Genomic DNA, 21,266 nt, shown 5'->3' on the forward strand with positions numbered 1-21,266 from the left:
TAGATACAAAAGCACGTGGATCCCAACACAGTCCCCAAGAGCTCATCACTAGAGACCACCGAGAAGAAGCTACAGAGGGAAAGTAGAGCCTGTGTATTTCCAGCTAAACAACTAAGTCAAAACAAAGATTCTGAAGAAATGAAAGAACTGCAGAAAATGGTGGAAAATGGCATCTACAATCAACAGAGGAAATGATGACAAAGAGAAAAATACGTCTCACAGACTGTCCCAGAGCATTCCTGACTCGGGCAAAGTGGCTGACGATGGTCTCTCCCTTTGCAGGCTTGGCTGCGACGGCCTTTGTGCCAACCAGGAGGAAAAAGAACATCGAATCCACGATGCGAGGAAGTAACCAACAACGGGCTGGATCCTTATCAGCTGACAGAGGTGAATCTCGTATCCTTGTTTTTCAGCTATTAATTGTGCCAAGTCCTATGAGCGGGTTCTCAGCTGATGCCAGTATCAAGGGATTTGTATCTCCTTATACCTGCCAAAGTGCCGGCCACTCACTCACCTAAAATTACAGTCACATTGCACGTAATTTACACCATTTTCATTTAAACCCTGTGACAATACAAGCCCATCCCTTTGCTTCTAAAATAATTCAAGACAGAAATTATCGATATTGGCTGACAAATATCTAGTGAAATTAATACATTTCACACTAACATTTGAAGTGTTTTGTTGAAGACACGAAGACAAAAATACAAGCAGTTGCTCTGCAAATAGACCGTTACATTTTTATGGAAGAGATAATTTGGCTGAAATGCCACAACCCTCTCAATGACAAAAGGGACAGTATTATTTTTCTGAGGTATTTGTTGTCAAATTCAGCTCTGTGTACCGGCAGCAAAAAATACATTCGTTTCACATGAAAACCTTTTTAATACAGAGGTAACCTTTAGGGCAACCCTTGTCTTTAGAAAGATGATTAGATCATTTCGTTTTCTGAAATGAAAATTTCAGCTAGATTTAAACGCTGGATTCTAGAGAAATCAGTCAGTGACTATTCTGTTAAACCTTCCTTTACGTGGAAAAGGGGAAAAAAAAAAAAGAAGTTCTGTGTTCTAAACTCTGTTGGGTTTTTTTTTTTTTTATTTTTGGTAGGAAATGACACAAAGCAGGCTGCACCTCCCTGCCCGCGCGTTTATCCCCGTGCGTGCTGAAAGCAGAGCTGAGATTAGACGGGGGCTTCTCGCGCAGACACCGCCAACACACCAGTCCCAAAGAAATTAATGAGCCGAACTCAAAATCGTCTCAAGCAATGCAATTTGCTGGCTGCTCCCGGTGCGAAGACGATCTCTGTGTGGGCTCTCTGGAAGGGAATCACGCTGTTTAATTTCATGCTGCTAGTTTACGGGAGGAGTTAGAAGCCCCTTTCCCCAGGGGCTCTCCCCACCTCCCCTCCCGAAATGACTTCGGGGCACTTGTTTTTCACAGGACAACGTAGAACTGAGTTCAGATGCACAAGCTCAGCCTCTGAAATATCCCCTCCTGGCGGCTGATCGGCTCTGCGAGCCAAGCCACCCTGCCTGTTCTTTCCCAAGAGCTCAAGTCCCAACAAGCGGCTAATCCCACCCCTGATGATAAACAAGTGAAAAGGCCTGAAATTTATGCAATCAGGCAACGGGAATAACCCACCCCCCCCACCCTCACCCCCCTCGCATCCCTGTTTCTCCTCGCCTCTTTAATAATTAGCCATGTAAGGATGCAAACCACGCAAACAAATGGAGGCTGAGGGGACTCACGCTTAAATAATACATGTCGAAAGATGCAATGAAATGAAGGTTCGTCTTTAATACTGGGAGATTCCATAATTAGACAGAAAAGAAGATAAAAGGCTCCCACCCCCTGGGTCTCTGTATAAAGATTAGAGAGGGAGAGACAAGTATGTCTTCAGACTAATGGAAGAATATCTTACCAGCACTTCAATCATGGCAGGCTATTTCATGTGTCCATGTCTCGGGATAAATGGGACTGGTTAAAATTAGTTAATTTCTTAGCAATCCAGGCACGGAGGGAGGTGATAAAAGAGGCAAAAGCTCTGGCAGGCAGGAGGTATGAATGAGCAATTAAATGTTAAAAATAGATAAATATTTACATTCCCATATCAAAGAGTAACGAGAGCAGCAGTATAGCACCCCGTGCTGAGGCAGAGGAGAGGGATCAGCCTCCCTCGTGGGAGATGCCAGTAGCCGGAGGGGTGGCACCGCTTTGCGGCACAACCTTTCCAGAAAACACACCGGCTCTAGGGAAGAGTTGAGCTGTGTCGCGCTTTTCTGCGCGTCTTTCAATTTGCCTGACGCTTACGCGTAGTGCATTAACCCTGTCTTCGAGCTGCTTTTGATCTGTTACACTGAGTGGCAAACGACAGTCACTTCTGCAGGAAGAACCCAATTATGTGATGTTTTCGCCCGGTTTGGGTGCTGTGGTGGCAAAATGAGAAGGTGGCCAAGGTGCCCGGCACCACCGGAGACTCCTCCCCATTGCAGCCCTCCCACCGTCCCGCAAGGAGCGAGTGCGGTCTCGGCTCCGCACAACCAGTAACGGGCAGCTTGAAATTTCACGGTGGAAAAAGCTCATTTCCGTGGGTTACGCGACACCGCCGAGGCAGCGTTCTCCACCATGGACATCGTGCCCTGGCTTGTTCCAACTGGTTGTTTCGCATGGTGGGTTTTTTTGGTTTGGTTTGGTTTTAATTTAAGGAGGAAATTCAAGGCAGGAGTCCAGGGGTTAGCACTGATAATGCTGCAGTTTGTAACAACGCTGAGGCTTTTGCTGTCAGAGCCCTTTGGTGCCAAGTACTACCTGACGCAGAAATTTAAAGCAAGTCCCGCCGCAAAGCGTTTGCAATGTGTTCGCTCTATTCCAAAGCAAACGGACCCAGGTGTGGGAGCCTGCTGGGAAATCCAATAACCGTGGGCACACAGTTCCCCCTGGACTGCACCTGTGTTCATGGGTGGAGTGCAGCGAAGACATAAAACAAGGGCTTGTAAAATGAGAGATAACAACGTCCAATACCTTTGCTCCACTTCAGTCAAAAGAGTTTTGTCATTGAGATGGAAGGTTTTACTCATGTGATCACTATAACAAATAACAATAAAAGAACAGTCCAAAGAGTAGACTCTTGTCATCTCCTTGCTTCCTGCTCCCTCCTTCCCTGTTCCCAGTGGGCACAGAACCAGGACGGAGTGGACTTTTTCTTCTATTCACAGGTGCTTTATTGTTGCCAAAAGTTCTGTGCATAACCAAGTTGAAGAGAAACCAGTGGCATAGCTTCGCAGCCCCTGGTAATATTAAGATTTGTATGTTTTCCATAGGTTTGGAGACAGTGATTTGGGTATCGATATCCCAAATGTTAGTTAAATAAGTAGTCATGAGCGCTTAATACCTGCTACCAGGTTACATTAGCAATAGTTTCTGAATTGTTTAAAGACAATGCCCCTAGTGATGGCTATGAAACCAACTGAAGCGGTCCCTTACCTTACAGTATTTTCTTCTGTAACAGCTGTCGTTCTAGATGTGGATTTTATGGAGCAGATCCCGGATCGTCTGAAGTTTCTCAATTTCCAATTGTGCAGGTACTTCTCCCAACTCTGGAGTGGAGCCTGACAAAGCCAAGGCTAATGAGAACAGAACGCAGGGTAAGGCATGCCCTCAAGAAAAACAGCCAGAAGAAGAGACACCAAAAGTACCAATGGGACCAGGACCGTATTTTTATATCAGTGGATCTAATGGAGCGGGGCTGTAAGTAGGTCCTTTTACCGGACTCTTATGAACAGCAGTGTGACCATATACGAAGTCATGCAATGTTATTCATTGCCCTTAATTTTCCTTTGGTGTGCTGTCTTTTTGGAGGGGTACACCTGGGGAACCGTTTAAAGACAATTCAAATAGAAAGCATTGACTGGAAGGCCACCCGTGGTAAAGTAGCTAACTACTCTGTCTTTGCAAAGAATGAAATACTTCTGTTTGTTTAATATAAGTTTCTCTGTCGGGGCTGCTCAGAAATCACTTAGCTACACCATATAGCAAATGTGCCAGCACCATCCCTAGCGCTAGGCACCACCGTTGTTGAATAACATTCTGTTATGCCAAATGTAAAACAAGCGAAAAATAAGAAGAGATTTCTGCCCAGGAAAAACTGTCAGATCAGAAGTTCCATTCCTTCCTTTCTGAGTTCTTTCCAGCATATCGGCATTCTTCTCTAGATGTTGTCACCAGAATCTCTGCTGCAAACAGCACTTTCTTTGCTATGTTTCCATAGTTTTGTCTACAAACAGCTTTTCCTCTCGCTACTTGTCATCTCTCCCTAAACTCCTCCGCAGAGAGGCTCCTTATTAAGACTAGACCCTCAACATTTCTATTCCATGGGTATCAGTTGCATCCTAATTGGACAAACCCTGCTGAATCGGTACAAGTTCTCGGCAGAGCTGCTGAATCACAGTGTTCTTCGCATGCTCAGCTACTCCCCAGCCGCCCTCTCGAGTTCAGACCAGCAGGTCCATCAGCGGCCATCCTAATTAGTGCTCCCCACTTTATCCCCCACCCAGGGGCTTCTGGGCATGTTAGGTCAGGCTCCCAGAGAAAATTATTAGGAGTTCAAGGGATATGCGCTAAGTATTTATTAATAGAAGGGAGGCTACTTTGCTATTTTATTTTCCATGTGCAGTGTGAACATCTATTGCCAGAGCAGAGGCTGGCAGCGTATCTATGACAACAGAAGAGAGGATTATGCACTCAAATGGTGTGAAATCAAGTGCCGAGAGACCTATTACCATTTCAAAGAAGGTAGAGGTGCCCGTGGGCCTTGGGTGGGAGAGGGGAGTGGGAAAAACTTGAGAATGCTGGACTTTTAACTCCCAGGGCTGAGGAGGTCGCCTGGGGGTAGGAGGAGCAGGTAACCTCAACTCCTTGGGAGACCTCAGAGGGGAGGGATATCAGAGCTGGATTGCCGTGGTGATTAAAGAAAGGGGTTTAGACAAGAAAACAGCTTTGGGAGAAAAGATACCATCGAAACGAACTAAGTATAGTAAAATGAGCAGCGTGGAGATTTAAACGCAAACCATCGCAATCACTTTTGAAAGGCCGTCCTCCCTCTTTGAGCGGAGGCTGCAGTAGGATGGACACAGGGCTGTAGCACAGGACCAGCACCCAGCCTGCTCTGGCATCTCTCGAGCGCTACGGAGGGTGCCCTGCAGTTCGAGACGTTCCCACAGTGGAGGTGGGGAGAGGAGAAAGGGAAGGAAGGGTGCACCTGGAGACAGAAGTCGAGTAAGCTCAAGGTGGGTCGCCCCACACACCCCAGGCCCAGCTATCTCCATCTAGGGAGAACAGAGTCACTAAAAAGCCAAACTACTCCACTGTATTAGCCAGCAACTTCTGGAATTGTGCTCTACCCTTCATCTCATCAGTACATCCTGACTTCTCAGGGCCCAGCTTTCCCACCAGAAAAGCATAAAATCAAGGACTCCCAGAGCAATACCTCTGGCTGGCACCCTTGGAGCGGTACAACTCCCAAAGCACAGCCCCTGGCGCCATTCTTTTACTTCTGGGAGGTGGTCAAAACCTGTGCCCTGGCAAGCCTGAGCATCGGGGCACAGACCCGCTGGCTCTCCTGTGGCAGAGGAACGTGTTATCTCTTCCCTACCAGCCCCCTTTCCCCTCCTGCCGGCTCTGATGGCAATGCGGTGGCTGTTTCTGCCAGGCTGCACCATTTACAGCCGTGCAGATGTGTTTCAATGCGATCCTGCAGCTGGAATGGTGTGAGGGCAGTGGCACCTTTGGAGCAGGCAAGGGACGCGCTAATTTACGAAGCCCCATCAGGTCGGTCTGTTCCGCTACAAGGTCAGACAGAAATACATTTACAGCACGTGATTTCACCGCTCTGTGGGTTATCACTACAGCCTTAAAGCAAATTGGTGACAGTCAGTGGTGACAAAGTCAGCTTCATCCTGCAGATTCTGCTGCATGGGACAACGAGGGCAAGCTGCCTTTTTTTTTTTTTTTTCTCCTTTCTCATCCAGGTGAACAGCTTCTCTATCAGATTCCCAACAATGGAGTGCTGACCAGTAAGATAGGGCTTTTATGCTGCCTGAGAGAGCAAGAGCGAGCGAGGAAAAAGATCAGTAGGAGCTCTAATTCCAAGTAAGAACTCTCACCTTTGAGCCTTGACCAGAAACGTGCCAACAGAAAGTGAGAGCACATAAACAAAGGACCAGTTTCTTCTGGACGCGTAACATTACAGAATACGAAGTATTGGGGTTTTATTTCTTTCTTATCTTCCAGAAAAATCACTTTTTTTTTCCAGAAGTACATACATCAAAGACAGAATTTCTTCCTTTTCTGTCTGGAGTCGTAGGAGTGCCAGGTCCCCCGCAGACCATAGACATAGCAATTCCCCTATTTTGGGTACATCGTCCTACTGGAAAGGCCACAGTTTCTTGTGCCACAGACACTGTAAATGTAAGAGAAGTTTATTGCCATTTCTGCTCCTATATTTTTAACTGATCAAAAAACCAAATGGCGATCCTGTACCGTGGTCACCTGCAGCCATCTCAACTGGTTTTCAAAAAACTGAGCATATGAAGAATGTCTTAAGGCTCACATATATTCTTGAAAGCTTATGGAATGAGGTAGCTCAGCAAAAACATACAACAAACACACAACTGTCTAGAAGCAGGAAAAAAAAAAAGGCATTCCTTAAGTTTTTACTCGCACCCATCCTTTCTGAGAGTAACAGAGGAATGAACGTGTTGGATGGGGTTTTCAACTTGTATTTGGTTCTCCCACAGGTTCCTGAAGATGGAAGAATTCTTCCCAGAATCTTTTCGCCTGGACTTAGAAGATGAGAGAAATGCCTTTTTTGAGCTTTGCAAAGGTAGATAGTCTTAATCATGGTGGCAACCAATTTAAATAGCTACATGATCCTCTAAAACGTTCATAGAAGTATACGTAGTAAAAATAATTCATATCTATATGCACGTGTATTTAGGTATGTACACAGTCGCTCAATGAGCAGTTTTCAGAGCCCACTAACGGGCGCATCGGCATTTCCTAGCACACAAATTACTGTAGTGGACTCATTCTCTCTGCAGAAGAACAGATTTGGATCTGCAAACCGAGCTGCTCTAACCAAGGGCGAGGAATTTTCCTGCTTAAAAACCCAGCTTCCGTCAACACCCTTCAAGCCAAGCTCCACAGCGCTGAAGACCACCTCCTCCATAAGAGGGTGCCATACAAGGCTCCCAAGGCAAGGATAGTGCAAAGGTAGAGACTGAAGCCTGGGAACTCACGTGTGAGTAATGTGCTTGATGAAGAACAGCGGCCTCAGCGAGCTGAACTGTTCCCATAGGTACTTAACGTGGTTGCACCACATCTCATCAACCTAGGAGATTTCATTTTGGGGGAGGGAGGCTATTTCTCTGGTTAGTCTCTCTTGCATCCACGCTGCGGTCCTTTCAAAGTGGATCTTTGTCATCAGAAAGATTTGCGTTTCCCTTTGTCTGGAAATTTAAGAATGACTTCAAAAGGCCAGGTCCTGCAGTTCTGTACATGAATGCTAGACAAAAAGCCTTGTGCAAAGCAATTCAAATTAGATATTATCCCAGCTTCTTATACAAAGCTGGCATTTTACAAATTGTACAGCTACAATACCTGTTCCATGCAATCTAGTAAAGCCTCCCAAATATCTTCTTAACTCTTCCTCAATGCTGCAAAAGTCTATACCTCAGTCAACAGGCAGTGGCTAAAAGTCCCTAGAATTTTGGGTTAGGGTTGTTTTCGTTTTTTATTCCTTTCATGAATAAAAGAACCACGATGGTTCTTTGTAGAATACATACCCTCTCAGCCACTGCTAGAACTTTTTGTCGAGTAGCAGAACGAGGAAGGGAAAAATAAGGCAGTAAAAGCCACGAGAACGGTTTCAGCCACTGGACGTTACTTGCATACTCTTACACAAACTCACTTGACTTCCCTTCGCCCCAGTGGCCCTCCCTCAATTGAGGAATGGATTACAATTAAATCACTTCAGTGCTTTGAGATGAGTGAATAAAGAGAGAGACATGCAAAACAGATGTTTTCTGTATTTATCCTAGGAGCTGCAGCTCCCAGATGCCTTTGATGCTGCCTCTGGTGTGCACAGCCAGGCACACGGGGCACTCTGAGGTGCCCGTACATGCATGGCACCGCCTGGCGTTGTCATGACGTGCCAGCAATGACAATGCCATACGCTCGTGACAACGCTGTAGTATTGGCATAGCAAAAGCACATTTTGCTGTGTAGTGATCACTGCGTGGACCTGTTGGAGCAGGTCCAGAGGAGGCCATGAGGATGCTCAGAGGGCTGGAGCCCCTCTGCTGTGAGGACAGGCTGAGAGAGCTGGGGGGGCTCAGCCTGGAGAAGAGAAGGCTCCGGGGAGACCTTCCAGCCCCTTCCAGTCCCTAAAGGGGGCCTACAGAAAGGGCGGCGGGACTCTTAATCACGGAGTGTAATGATAGGATGAGGGGTAACGGTTTCAAACTGAAGGAGGGCAGATTTAGATTGGATATGAGGAAGAAATTCTTTGCTGTGAGGGCGGTGAGCCCCTGGCCCAGGTTGCCCAGAGAAGCTGTGGCTGCCCCATCCCTGGAGGGGTTCAAGGCCAGGTTGGACGGGGCTTGGAGCAACCTGGGCTGGTGGGAGGTGTCCCTGCCCAGGGCAGGGGGGTTGGAATTAGATGATCTTTAAGGTCCCTTCCAACCAAACCATTCTGTGATTCTATCATTCTATGTCCTGGCAAAGCGGTGATACCAATGCCTCACGCTGACCCGGTGCCACTTCCCTGACACTTTGCTGTCATTTGGCGTCTTTGCTTTGCAAGAGAACACAGTGACCTTCCCAAGAGCTGCCCTAGCCAAAACAAGCAATATTCCCTGCTTACATTCATCCAAACATTTCTTTTCATCACAACGGGATGGTGGGCCTCATTGAGAAGGATAAGAGAGATTTGTAAAATGGCAAACTCGAATGATGATCTTAAAATCTTTCAGGAATAGGCTGGACTGTGTTTATGCAGCAGCCAGTATACAGAGCAAAACAACAACTGCCTGACAAAATTAGACCAAGGGACTTCGTTAGACCAATTCTTTGACATGGACAAGCAGCAGTGCCAGGGGAAGAAGTGGTTGGACCCTATCTTAGATGTCACCTTGATTTCTAGTAGAATGGCTTATGCTCTGCAGAACGAGGCTCCATATTCCTTTGAAAACCGTCGTTAGCGTTGATTGTTTTAACAGCATATCCTCGTTATTTATGTAGACATCCAGCAACCTTTGATGATAAAGGGAAACAGTTCCCAGATTACATCACGCTGGCAATAAAAGCAATGGTGCTGTATGAAGGGCTCTTTGTGTTCAGACATAAACTTTGCATATTCTCCAGTAAATATTAGTAAATCTTTAATTACCTCCCGCTCCCAAGACTCATAGCGTCTTTCCCTCTTGAAAGGAGATACTCTTGGCATTTCTAACCTCTCCTATGAGCGCCCTCTGCTGCCATTCACCTTAAAACCAGTGCTGAGAATGGGACAAATAGATGAGTTCTGTGGTGAGACATGAACTGGCTTTTGTGTGAGCTTGGAATTGCCACGTCTTATGGCTACTTCTTGGTGACGCGTGTTGAAATACTGCTCTGACAGGTATATTCAGCAGCCTCTGCTCCTGGAAGGGAAGAAGTTTGACGTCCGGTCTTACCTCCTCATTGCCTGCACAGCGCCCTACGTGTTATTTTTTGCCCAGGGTTATGTCCGGCTGACCTGTGTCAATTATGATGCCGCTTCTGATGATCTGACTGTCCATCTGACCAACCAGGTAAACGAAGCGCACTTAGTTCAGAAGAAAGGGAGGCTGTGGTTAACAGAGGTGGGAAGCAAAAAAGACTTTAGAAAGGCTAAAAATAAATGCCTCGTACAAGCAAAATCCATGCCCCCAGGAAAGGGAGGGGGGCTCATGGTCAGGCACGGCAACAGGAGTGAACAGAAGCAGTACCGGATCAGGTTCCCTTCTCTGCCACGGACCAGTTCTCTGCTTAACCTGACAATTTTTTTTCCCTGGATCTCTTTTTCCTGCTGTTGTTCTCTCATGTATCTACAGATTGTAAGCTTCTTAGGGCAAGAAGCCTTTGATTGCAGCTACCTAGCACAAAGGAGCCTTAATCTTGGCGAAGGATTTTGCGCTTAAACACAATAATCATAACGATGTAAGATGCAGATGTGTTCTTCAAGAGCCGTCATTCCTAAATCTCCATCTTTGCTCGCCTTGCTTCTCAAATGAGAGCTATAACAGAACAAGACTGCTCAGGCTTGTACCCCCGTACATCTTTTATCATACAAAACAGAAGCCTGCCTTGCTCAGGTCTCCCTGCGGTTTTGCTTCAAATGGGGCCCTTCTGTAGTTAGAACTGGCCGTGATGAAAGAGAATTAAAAGAATCAGAAGGAAGAAAGCAGTTTGCTTTTAAAGCCCTTCTCTCCTCCCAGTGTCACACTGTGCTCTGAGAACGAGGGAAATACACATTCGAGAGGTATCAGACAAGCCCACTTCAGTTGGAGTTTTACGGTTCCTCTGGAAGTGCAGTTCAGGACAGCAGATTACAGCTGCTTCCTGCAATATATGCTATTATCACAATATATGCTATTATCACTCTGCCACTTGTTTTCCTGGAATAGTTTGTTTGCTCAGCTAGAGAGCTAGCCACACGGGAATTCAGGTGCTCGGGTAGGATCCCATGGCACAAGTGATATTAAACAAAGGACAGGTGTTTATTAGCAGAACATAAATTACGTGGGTTCCTGCTGGGAGGAGGGAAACAAAATTTACAGGAGTGGCTGGTTATTACCAGACTCCTTCAAATTACAGTTGATTCCGCTCTCGTTCCCTTCCTACCCTTTCATCCCACCTGGAATCAGCCATTCTCCTACTGTATTTCCAAAAGACAAGAGGCAGCATCACTAACCTCGCAGGGACCGTCCCAAAGATGGACGTGCAGCCCAGCCCAGCTGTTTCGCAGGGAAAGGGGACTTGCCTATGACTGAACAATATAAATACCCCATTATTGATAAACTCCAGCTGACATAGGGATTAATGAGACGGTGGAAGAGAGAAGCCCTCACCTTGGTTTCCTATGGAAAACATCCATACACCTCTCCCAGACGCGGTCTCCTCTAGGAGAGGACCAGACACTGGAACTGGATTTAGTTCAAATATCATGACTATGACTTGAAAGCACCTCTCCCTGTCTGCCAGCCACTGGTCCAGATGTGTGATACACACGCACACACACACAGAGAAAACACCGCTTTGACGGTGACCTTGGCAAATTGTCTCTCCAAGGGCCACGTGGGTCAGGCACACTTCTGCCTATGGCACTCTTGTACGATGGGAGTCGGCACATTTCCTCGGGTTTAGCTCCGCTAGTGAGGGGCTCTATTCCCTCCACCCCTATAACTTGATCCTGGGGTTCTCCCCAACTCCAGATGCCTGGAACAAGTGAGGGTGGTTGGATGTCTGCCATGCAAGCTGGTTCCCAGTTGCCCTTCACTGCCAGAAATCTAATGCTCCCTTTGCTCTGTTCCCCACCTCTCAGCACATGCAGAAGAAGAACTCCCTGTACAGCCAGCTGAAAGACGAGACAGTTTGGCGGATGGAGCACTTCAACAGCTACGTTAATGAGAAGTTCAGAAAAACCAATGGCCTCCCCAAAGACTGGGTTTTCACTGTGTTTACCGTAAGTGCAAGCAAGCGCATGGTGTGCTACTCTGCCTAATTAGGGTGACAGAAATAGGGAGAAACCCCGTCAGGTCACCGGAGCCCCCAAGGAAACACATACACCGAGTGAGAAAGTCTTGATGGCCCCATGGTAACCATTTCTCTGCAGATGCTAAACACAGAAGTGAAGACACAAAGAGATTAACTTTAATAAAATGGGTAAACTGCTGACAAAGAGAGTGTGAATGTAAACGCTAGCTACAAAAACGCAATTATGGTCTTCACGTTCCTTGCCTAATGCTGTGATCCTGCGTTAAAAAATAAAGTAGACGTTAGAGAGCTCCCCAGCCTGACAGTCTTAGTCTGAAAAGGGACTGCACTTTCGGTGGTCTCATTCATGTCTGACTTGGTCTCACCCTTCACTTTCCACCTGATTTTGCCACATGAAAACCACGTCAGGGCCTTAGATCTTCTCGTATCATGGAGGAGAGATAAGAAGACTCAACTGGCCTGACTTCTTACCATCTTCCTGTCTCACTGGAGAAACAGAGAAGAAATTACCTGAGTCCCTGAGACTTCATTTCATCAGCCTGAGTCTTAAAAATGCATCAGCTCTCTACATGACTTGCTGGCGTGAAAATGAAAAGGGCAGAGGACACAGCTTTCTCAGGTTAATTTTGGAAATGCTGTAGTTTAAAGTCAATACAAAGAAAAATAAAAAGCTAAAAACTTTGTTAAAATATATTTTTGTTTAGAAAAACAGCTCAGAAGCAAATCTAGTTGTGTTTGCCAAGCTTCTCAGGTGATCAGAAACTTTTCAGCCAGCTTTATGGTATCGCTCTTCATGCAGAAATTCCCCACTGGGCATTTCAACTCCAAATGGAAGGAAACTTAGCATCACCTACCGCAAGTTGCGTAGCTCTTTAAAACACTATGTCCAGCACAGCTGTGAGGGGGTTGCAAGTCATCACTGTCAGAAATGGCTGTGTTCAGCTCACATCTAGGTACCCCCATAGGAGTAAATGAAAGAACACCACTAAAAATTCTTCAGACAGCTCGTTCTGAGTAAGGGACAAGGGCCGAGATTCCTTCACATGCCACCACACCGAGTTCAAGAGGGGGTTTCAATCAACTCAAAGTAGACAGATAGGCGGTCTGCAAAATACAACATCCTCCCAGGTCTAGAGAGGAGCTCTGATGGAGGCAGGGGAAGGAAAAAGCATCCCTAAACCAAGAGGGCACCTATGACTTACAGTCACGCCCATGCCCTTGGCATTCACAACGACCAGCTACCACCACCGTTCCCTCTCTTCCCTTTCAGAAAAGGATGCAGCAGATCATGTTGCAGTGCTTCCTGGCAGCCAAGCACAAACTGGATCGCAAACTGGGCTACTTTGATCTCATCGGCTGTGACTTTTTAATTGATGAAAACTTCAAGGTACGAATGCCATATCGTCAAATACTAAGTGTGATACTGGCCAGATGTCTGACGCCAGCAGTATAGCATGGTTGTCACAGGCTCTGGTGCTAGGAATGGAGTAGAGTACTCAGTCACTCAGGTGTGAAGCGCAGGATTCGATGTTTTTCTCCAGTTCCATATTCCAGCATCAAGACATGGCACCTGCACTGCCTGAGCATTTACTGCACAGAGAAACCCCGGCATTAACAGCTCAGGATGGGAAGAAAAGTATTTACTGCAGCTGAAACTGTTCTGGGCAGAATTTTCACAGGGCAGTGGAGTTCGTAGTCAAAAAAGTATGGGAATTTTTATGCCCACGCAGTTTTTTCTTTCTCCGCAAACCAAACATGCCAGATGATCAGCCAGCATAAATCAGTGTGCAATGCCTTCGACATCACACGAAATACACTGATTTACGCTGGCTGAGTAGCCATCAAAGGCAATGAAGGACCTGCCCTCACCATGCTGAAGATCAGTCATGATCGATTCAGGCGCCAGCATCAGCATCTCCACGTTTGCCGCGGGTTCACCATTTAGCAATAGGTCAGCCCAATGAGTCTATAAAATCTGCTAGAATTACAACTCAAACTTGTAAAGAGTGAATGAAACACAGGCAAGAAAAGCCAGAAGAAAGGGAAAGGAAAATGTTAAACACAGCGATTGAGGTGGTTTCAATGCAGCACAGTCCTTCAAAACCACCTGGCCTGAACATAACAGAAAGCCATCTGGCAGATTCTGCTGTTGCTAAAGCAGAAAGGAACTCAAACATATTCCAGCCAAGGGCAGAGTGGGAACAGCAAACCCTACGAAAGAATGGAATTAATGTATGCAGCAGTGGGTAAGGCACCCGGACAATAGGCTCCTTTGTACAGGAAGTCAATGGCAAGGGAGAGTAAATGGCAAAGACACAGAAACTGGGGCTTCTCAGATTTCAGTGGGAATTGTCTTTTGCAATGTCGGCATGCAAAGCCCTGGCTGTGTAAACTTTAAGTAGAATAGAAGATCCAGTATCACTCTATTGTGGCAATTCCTACTTGGCTAGTTAAAAACTTCGGCATTTAAAGACCATTACGTCCCCATGTATTTTACATATGGAGAGATAAACAAAATCTCTTTCTTGACAGGTATTATTTATAAGAACGATGAGGATTTCTGGACGCTTAGTGGTGACAGAGTCAGTTGGAACCTGGAACTTCCCTTAGAGAGAGACTAATGTGGAAATTTAGGCATTTAGGTTTGTCTATGTTTTCTTGCCCCTGCTGGGGAGCAACAAACCTACTTTTTTCTTGGTGCAGTGCTGCATCGGGAGACACCTGCATACTCCCCGCAGAGGCAGGACTGGCAGCTTCAACCCACAGTTAACACTGGTCGGAGCAGCAAACTCCCCGTTTTCTGTGGGCAATTAGACCCAGAAATTACAATTCCTGGTCTGATGTCCTGCCTTCTCCACCTGTAATACACAACAGCCTTATCCTCCCTGTCATCCTATTTCACAACGCGTGTACAATCTGCTTTATACTGATTTAACACGGTCTTATACATTCAGTCCTATAGCTTATTGTGCCATTCCCTCTTCCTTAGTTGTCTGAGATATAAATGCCCCCAGCATCATTCCTAATAATTCTTGAAGGCCCTGCAGCATCCTGATTCAGTCTTTGGAAGGTGTTTTTCCTGCCTCAGAGTTCTTAGAAGCACAGACTGTGAAAGCAGGGCTTGCTGAGAAACCACAGCTTTCTGCGGAGCTTTGCATATTCACATGTAAACTGAGAAAAGAATGAAGTACTTGAAGAGAAGAGGGAGCAAAAGCGACGGATGTGGTTTTGCTGTTGTTGGCTTTTTTCCTACTGTTTTCTGGAGCTTCCTTGTGCTGCGCTGTAAATGCTGAAGTCACCGCGCAGCTTAGGACAGTGTCATTTAAATGCTCAAGGAACCTGTTTTCAGAAAGCATTGCATCAGCCGAGCAAAAGGCCTTCTCTCCAGAGGTATGCTGGGAAGACAGATGTGTACATTTTTTTATCAGTCATAAAGGGATCCAGCTATCTACCAGCAGAGAACAGACTGAACAGAGATAAGCCATTTGCCAATTTGTGGTGGATGTACATAAATGAAGATAACACTCAAATCCCCAGTGAAAGCAGGGACGGTTCCTTTGATTTGAATGACACAGCTTTTCATTCACCCCGGGAGTAGGAGGTACCACATGGATACTGTAAGATTTGGTTGTGACCACTCCAGGTCACGACGATAAAAAAAATCTGATAAAAGCTTGTTAAGACTGTGGAGAACAGAACCCTGCTGCCTTGGGCTGTGGTCTCCGCTGTCGCTAAGCCGGTCTCTTTCTGGGTCAGCAACATCCGAGCAGCCCTTCCAGGGCTTGGTTTGTGACTGTGCACGTGGCTTCAGCTACGTCCACACAGATGAGGTGATTTTATTCCTATTTCTGACTGGTATTTCAGTGCTGCTTAAAGCTCCAGCCAGAGGTCAGGCTCCCTGGACACCTGCTGCCACACAAATGCAGAACAAGACAGCCCTGCTGTGGATAGCTTTGGGCTTTGAAGCATGGTACAACCATCCCAGGTACAAGTTCTGATGGAGACAGATATAGACATTCCCATTCAGTCTCAGCTATCACGTCAGTCGTCGCCTCTGAGAGCAGGGACCGATGCCCCCTCCCTCTCTGAGACCCCAGCAGGATGTTCAGTGTCCACATGGTGAGCTCCAGCAAAGACCCAGACAGTTAAATAAGCGAAATGCTTTAAACAGAACGAAACTCTGGCTCAGTCATGCATTTCCTGCACACCAAAAAGTCCTACCTCTGCCCGTGTCGGCAGGGAAAGGACCCCTGAGACAAGTCTTATGCTGTTTGTTAGCCACCATGTCAACACTTGACAGAGCCCAGTCTTGTCACCCAACGCTCCTTTGAAAGACATTGAGCTGCTGCTGTAAGGACCAATGAGACTACAATAGTAATTAAACTAGACGAAAATAAAAAGTATGCGGCAGATGCTAATATTGCATCTAACACCATACAAAGAAGAAGAAATGAGACCTCAGATCCCGGTGTAAATGCATGATCCGGTTTCAGTCGGCATGCTGTTCAAGAACCTATGGAAAAATCCTAATATTTAAATGTTTTAAGCCTACCTGTGATGTCTTGACAGAGTGAGTTTAAGATGCGACAGAAGATGGGAGTTGTACTGGCAGGCTGCAGGGAGCAGTAACCTCTTCATCCCCGGGAAACACCCAGAGCAGCACTTCTGCCCAAAGCCACACGGCACTCGTTATTGTTCTCATCACTTGAGATGCCTAAAGGAAAAGGACCATCCATGGTTAGGAAGTCGAGGACAGACATTCTGGATTTTGGTTTCCTTTCTTTTGCTAGGAAATTTTGAGCAAGCGTGGCCTGCATGCCAGATGCAGGGGGAAGCACAGGAATTTTCATTCTACATGAAATTCCTGTGAAATTACTGATATTCACACAGATATGGTGAATCTTGGCCTTGTTCTCTCTTCTCCTCTTATATTTCATTATGCTTATTCTCCGCTCTTCCTGAAATAGAACCAAGGGGATTTATTAACTTGCCCTGGTTGTTGAGAGGTTAAGAACATTTAAAAACTGAGACACACGGTACAATAAATGGGGAACGTAGAGGATGAAGAGCCTGAGAACAGAGAACTTTCTTCCTCCTCTTTGTCAGTTTTAGTTGTTTCAAAGGAGAAGAAACCAAAACCTAATCAAGACAATTATGAAGGTTCACTGAGTTTGTCTGTCAGCACAAAATCTTATGAACTTTTAATAGGAAAAAGAACACATACTCAGAAGATGAATGAGTTTGCCAAGAAAAACGTATGTAACTCAGGTGCCCTCTGTTGGCATCTGCAAAGCAGGTTTTTTTGATCAGATGTTCCAGTTCTCTGGAAAAAAAAAAAAAAGACAATTTACTGTCCTCACTTACCAGTCTTTTCATTTGTTTAATGAAGTATTTCAAAGAAGTGAAAATTATTGTTATATATATCATATTGCCAAAGTATACCAAACACTTAGACTTCATTTCACAGGTACTTGCAAGCAAACTCATTGCTGCTTCAGAAAAAAAAAAAGGCATTTTTTAGAATTATTTTTTTAAAACAATTAAAAGGGAGTAAGATTCTCCCGGGCGCTGTTATAAGATTAAATATCCTTCCTTATAGAACACTGAATAGTTCCTACGTGTGTTATACAGAATCATAGAATTGTCAGGGTTGGAAGGGACCTTAAAGATCATCTGGTTCCAACCCCCCTGCCATGGCCAGGGACACCTCCCACTAGATCAGGTTGCTCAGAGCCCCGTCCAGCCTGGCCTTAAAAACTTCCAGGGATGGGGCTTCCACCACCTCTCTGGGCAACCTGTTCCAGTGTCTCACCGCCTTCATGGTGAAGAACAACTTCCTAAAGTTCAATCTGAATTGACCCATCTCTAGTTTTAATCCATTTCCTCTAGTCCTACCATTACCGGACATCCTAACAAGTCCCTCCCCAGCTTTCTTGTAGGCCCCCTTAAGATACTGGTAGGCCACTAAAAGGTCTCCTCGGATCCTTCTTTTCTCCAGACTGAACAACCCCAACTCTCTCAGTCTGTCCTCCTAGGAGAGGTGCTCCAGCCCTCTGATCATCCTCGTGGCCCTTCTCTGGACATGTTCCAGCACCTCCGTATCTCTCTTGTAGTAGGGGCTCCAGAACTGGATGCAGCACTCCAGGTGGGGTCTCACAAGAGTGGAGTAGAGGGGGAGAATCACCTCCCTCGACCTGCTGGCCACGCTTCTCCTGATGCAGCCCAGGATACGGTTGGCTTTCTGGGCTGCAAGTGCACACTGACGGCTCATGTGGAGCCCCTCGTCTACCAGCACCCCCAAGTCCTTTTCTTCAGGGCTGCTCTCAATATACACGATGCAGCACCATATGGTGGAGGCAGGAAATGAACAGATGAGTTTCTCTCACTACAGGGAAAAGGAAAAGAAATAGTAAACAGCATTACGTGCAAGTCAGTTGTTTGGTTTCACACAGATTGCAACTGGACCACCACGTTCTGCACTTGTTGCTTCAGAGCTCGGCATTTCGAAGGGAAACAGAGATGAGACTAGTATAGATATGGAAAATCATGGCTTCTACCTGAAACTAAAGCTTATCCAGGAAATCAAGGGCAAGGGTTCATTGAAAACTCAGTGCCACGTTTGCTTAGTGTTGATCCCACATCCATCTCAAATCAAAATGATTCCTAGATTCCTTGTAACTTTATTTCATGATATCCAAAAAACTCAACTAGAAATTGTTACGGAAACTCATATGTTAAGAACGACAGTGCCTTTACACACCTATAGAGCAAGAGTTTATTTAAAGAGAATCAGCTGGAGACACAAAGTAATGTGTAGTGTTGTTCTCAAGGGCGTAAATGTATGCAAAAAGGGATTTTGTTTAATTCACCCAGTCCTTATGAAAATTCTGCCCTGCCTGCGCTTTGCGTTATGGGATTTTGTTGGGATTTATTAGCACTCCCACCTCTCAAGGTGCTCACTAAGTCAGTAAAAGGGCATCGCTCTGACTCTGAGGAGATCCAGCCTAGCTTCCTCATTGGCATTCATCTTTCCTAGGTGTGGCTTCTGGAGATGAACGCAAACCCAGCACTGCATACCAACTGCCAAGTCTTGAAAGACATCATCCCAACTGTAGTCTACGAGAGTCTTGGTGAGTGAACAAGTCACGGGGTGGCCAGCAGCAGAAAATCCTATCACTCCATTGCGTGTCAGAGGAAAGACTCCTGTTTATATCAGTTGTAGCTCAAAAGCAGTCTTCAAATAAAGATAACTCGCTGCTGAGTTTGTAAGCGATTTAGAAGGCACTGAAAATTCTAATCCATGCAGACCTGGAAAAGCTACAGTCTTTTTAGCCATGCCCCCATTAGAAAGAAATAAGCGGTTAAATTTTTTTATTATAATTATTTTTAAGAATATTTTCTTACATATTTGCCTACAAAAGGCTAAATCTTAATACGTGACCCTATAAACTGCACCTGCACATTTTTCTCATGCCTGTTGTTCTGAATGTGCGGGAATTTGGGACGGTTTTTACAGCGCGCCTGACACAGCTACACTTCACAAACAGAGCTGGCAGCTCTTATGTGAACTATACAAAGACTGAAAAAATCCTGATGTAGTCTGATATACATTAACTAGAACTGCTCCTGCCTGGAGGGCCAAAATCTCTGATTTTCTGTGATATCCCTGCAAGAAGTAGTAAAGGGAGAGTCTATGTCTGCATGAAGGGGATTAGCAATACCCTACCATGCTTACTTTCATACAGTGACCTCCCTGGGCACATGTATGTTTCTTTTGGGGTTTATTCATATCCTATATGGCACTGTAAGCCATTTTACAATATTTTTCCTACCAATCTCCTAAAATGCTTCCAGTGGAGCTGAAGCTGGCTGAAGTGAATGCAAGAAAAGTGTAGTGTTCTTTTTTTTTTTTTTTTTTTTTTTTTTTTTTTTAAATTGTCTTAATAGCAGTAGTCCCCAGAGGCCACAGATCACAGGTTGGAAACCACTTCCCCTCCCACATGACAGCTCGGGTGTATTTTAGTGTCAGAGCGTTTAGACCATCTCACAACCACATCTTCTTTTCCAGATTTGGTTCTTGAGGTTTTCAAAAAGCGCCTCAAAGGCCAGAGAGTTTTGCCTTTAGAGACGCTCGGCCGTTTTGTGCTTCTTTATCATGAGGATGCTGCAGACCTGGGCCAGAAACAACCCTTGAAGTTCAGAACTGGACCGTGCACAGGCCGATTTCTGAAGCCACAAACCAGCATGACCAGCCCCTTCGGTCAGAGCCCTGCCAAAAGGCTGGAGAACTCTTCCAAGAAGCTTGGTTGCTCTAGAAAAAAAGTTGCCTTCTTGCCCAGAAAGTCAACAAACCGTCCCAACTGCACCACACATGCAGCTCTTCGACCATCATGGAAAAACCCCCGGAACCGTTACAGAGCAAGGGGGCTTTCACAAGTTCAGAAGACAGAAAAAGAAAATAAAAGCTAAACTTGTGTGTGCTGTGCATGTCCAGCTCTTTTTCACCTTAGAGAAACAAAGAGCTATCAATCAACTTCAACTGGAAAACCAGCGACTATTTCTATACATTCTTAGTTCTTCTGTGGAAAGTTAAACTTTAACCAGCCAGCCAGAAATTATAGGAAAGTTACAGAAAATGAGACAACCGTTACCACATGAAAACTCATCCCTTTTAAAAACAATGTTAATCGACCGGTGCAATCCAGAAACAGGCCAGACTCATTACACACAAAGCCCTTATAGAAAAAGGCAGGGAGAGAAGCTGCAAAGACTAAACCTAAGGCTTAGCAGCGGAAATCCCCCCGTTTGTCCCATCATTCGTAGCTGTATGTCATAGAATCACAGAATCGTTTTGGTCAGAAGAGACCTTTAAGATCATCAAGTCCAACCTGTTAACCCAACACTGCCAAGTTACCACTGAACCATGTCCCTCAGCACCGCATCTACACATCTTTTAAATACCTCCAGGGATGGTGACTCCACCACTTCCCCGGGCAGCCTGTTCCAATGCTTGACAACCCTTTCCAGCTCCCTCACTCATAGAATCATAGAATTGTCAGGGTTGGAAGGGACCTTAAAGATCATCTAGTTCCAACCCCCCTGCCATGGCCAGGGACACCTCCCACTAGATCAGGTTGCTCAGAATCCCATCCAGCCTGGCCTTAAAAACTTCCAGGGATGGGGCTTCCACCACCTCTCTAGGCAACCTGTTCCAGTGTCTCACCACCCTCAGGGTGAAGAACAACTTCCTAAAGTTCAATCTGAATTGACCCATCTCTAGTTTTAATCCATTCCCTCTAGTTCTACCATTACCTGACATCCTAAAAAGTCCCTCCCCAGCTTTCTTGTAGGCCCCCTTAAGATCTCGCTAGATCGACTCATTAGATCCTCTGTCCCTTGCACATTTAACCTTGTTATATTAAGACTCTCCTTCATTTTTCATTTGGTTGTGGTGACAGCTGAGCAGCAGCACG

The 21,266-nt window shown here is 45.8% G+C and overlaps 1 protein-coding gene across 1 annotated transcript; it reads left to right on the forward strand.

The window, feature by feature from the left end:
• Positions 1-81: 81 nt before the first annotated feature.
• On the forward strand, positions 82-20,262 carry TTLL10 (tubulin tyrosine ligase like 10). Its single transcript, XM_063354117.1, has 11 exons — positions 82-387; positions 3,582-3,747; positions 4,673-4,791; positions 6,027-6,147; positions 6,795-6,880; positions 7,098-7,269; positions 9,677-9,848; positions 11,621-11,761; positions 13,064-13,180; positions 18,830-18,923; positions 19,862-20,262. The coding sequence occupies exons 1-11, from the start codon at positions 192-194 to the stop codon at positions 20,260-20,262; spliced, it is 1,785 nt and encodes a 594-aa protein (XP_063210187.1). The 5' UTR covers positions 82-191.
• The last annotated feature ends 1,004 nt before the right edge of the window (positions 20,263-21,266 follow it).

Source organism: Chroicocephalus ridibundus, chromosome 16 (genome assembly GCF_963924245.1).
Source record: "Chroicocephalus ridibundus chromosome 16, bChrRid1.1, whole genome shotgun sequence".
NCBI lineage: Eukaryota > Metazoa > Chordata > Aves > Charadriiformes > Laridae > Chroicocephalus > Chroicocephalus ridibundus.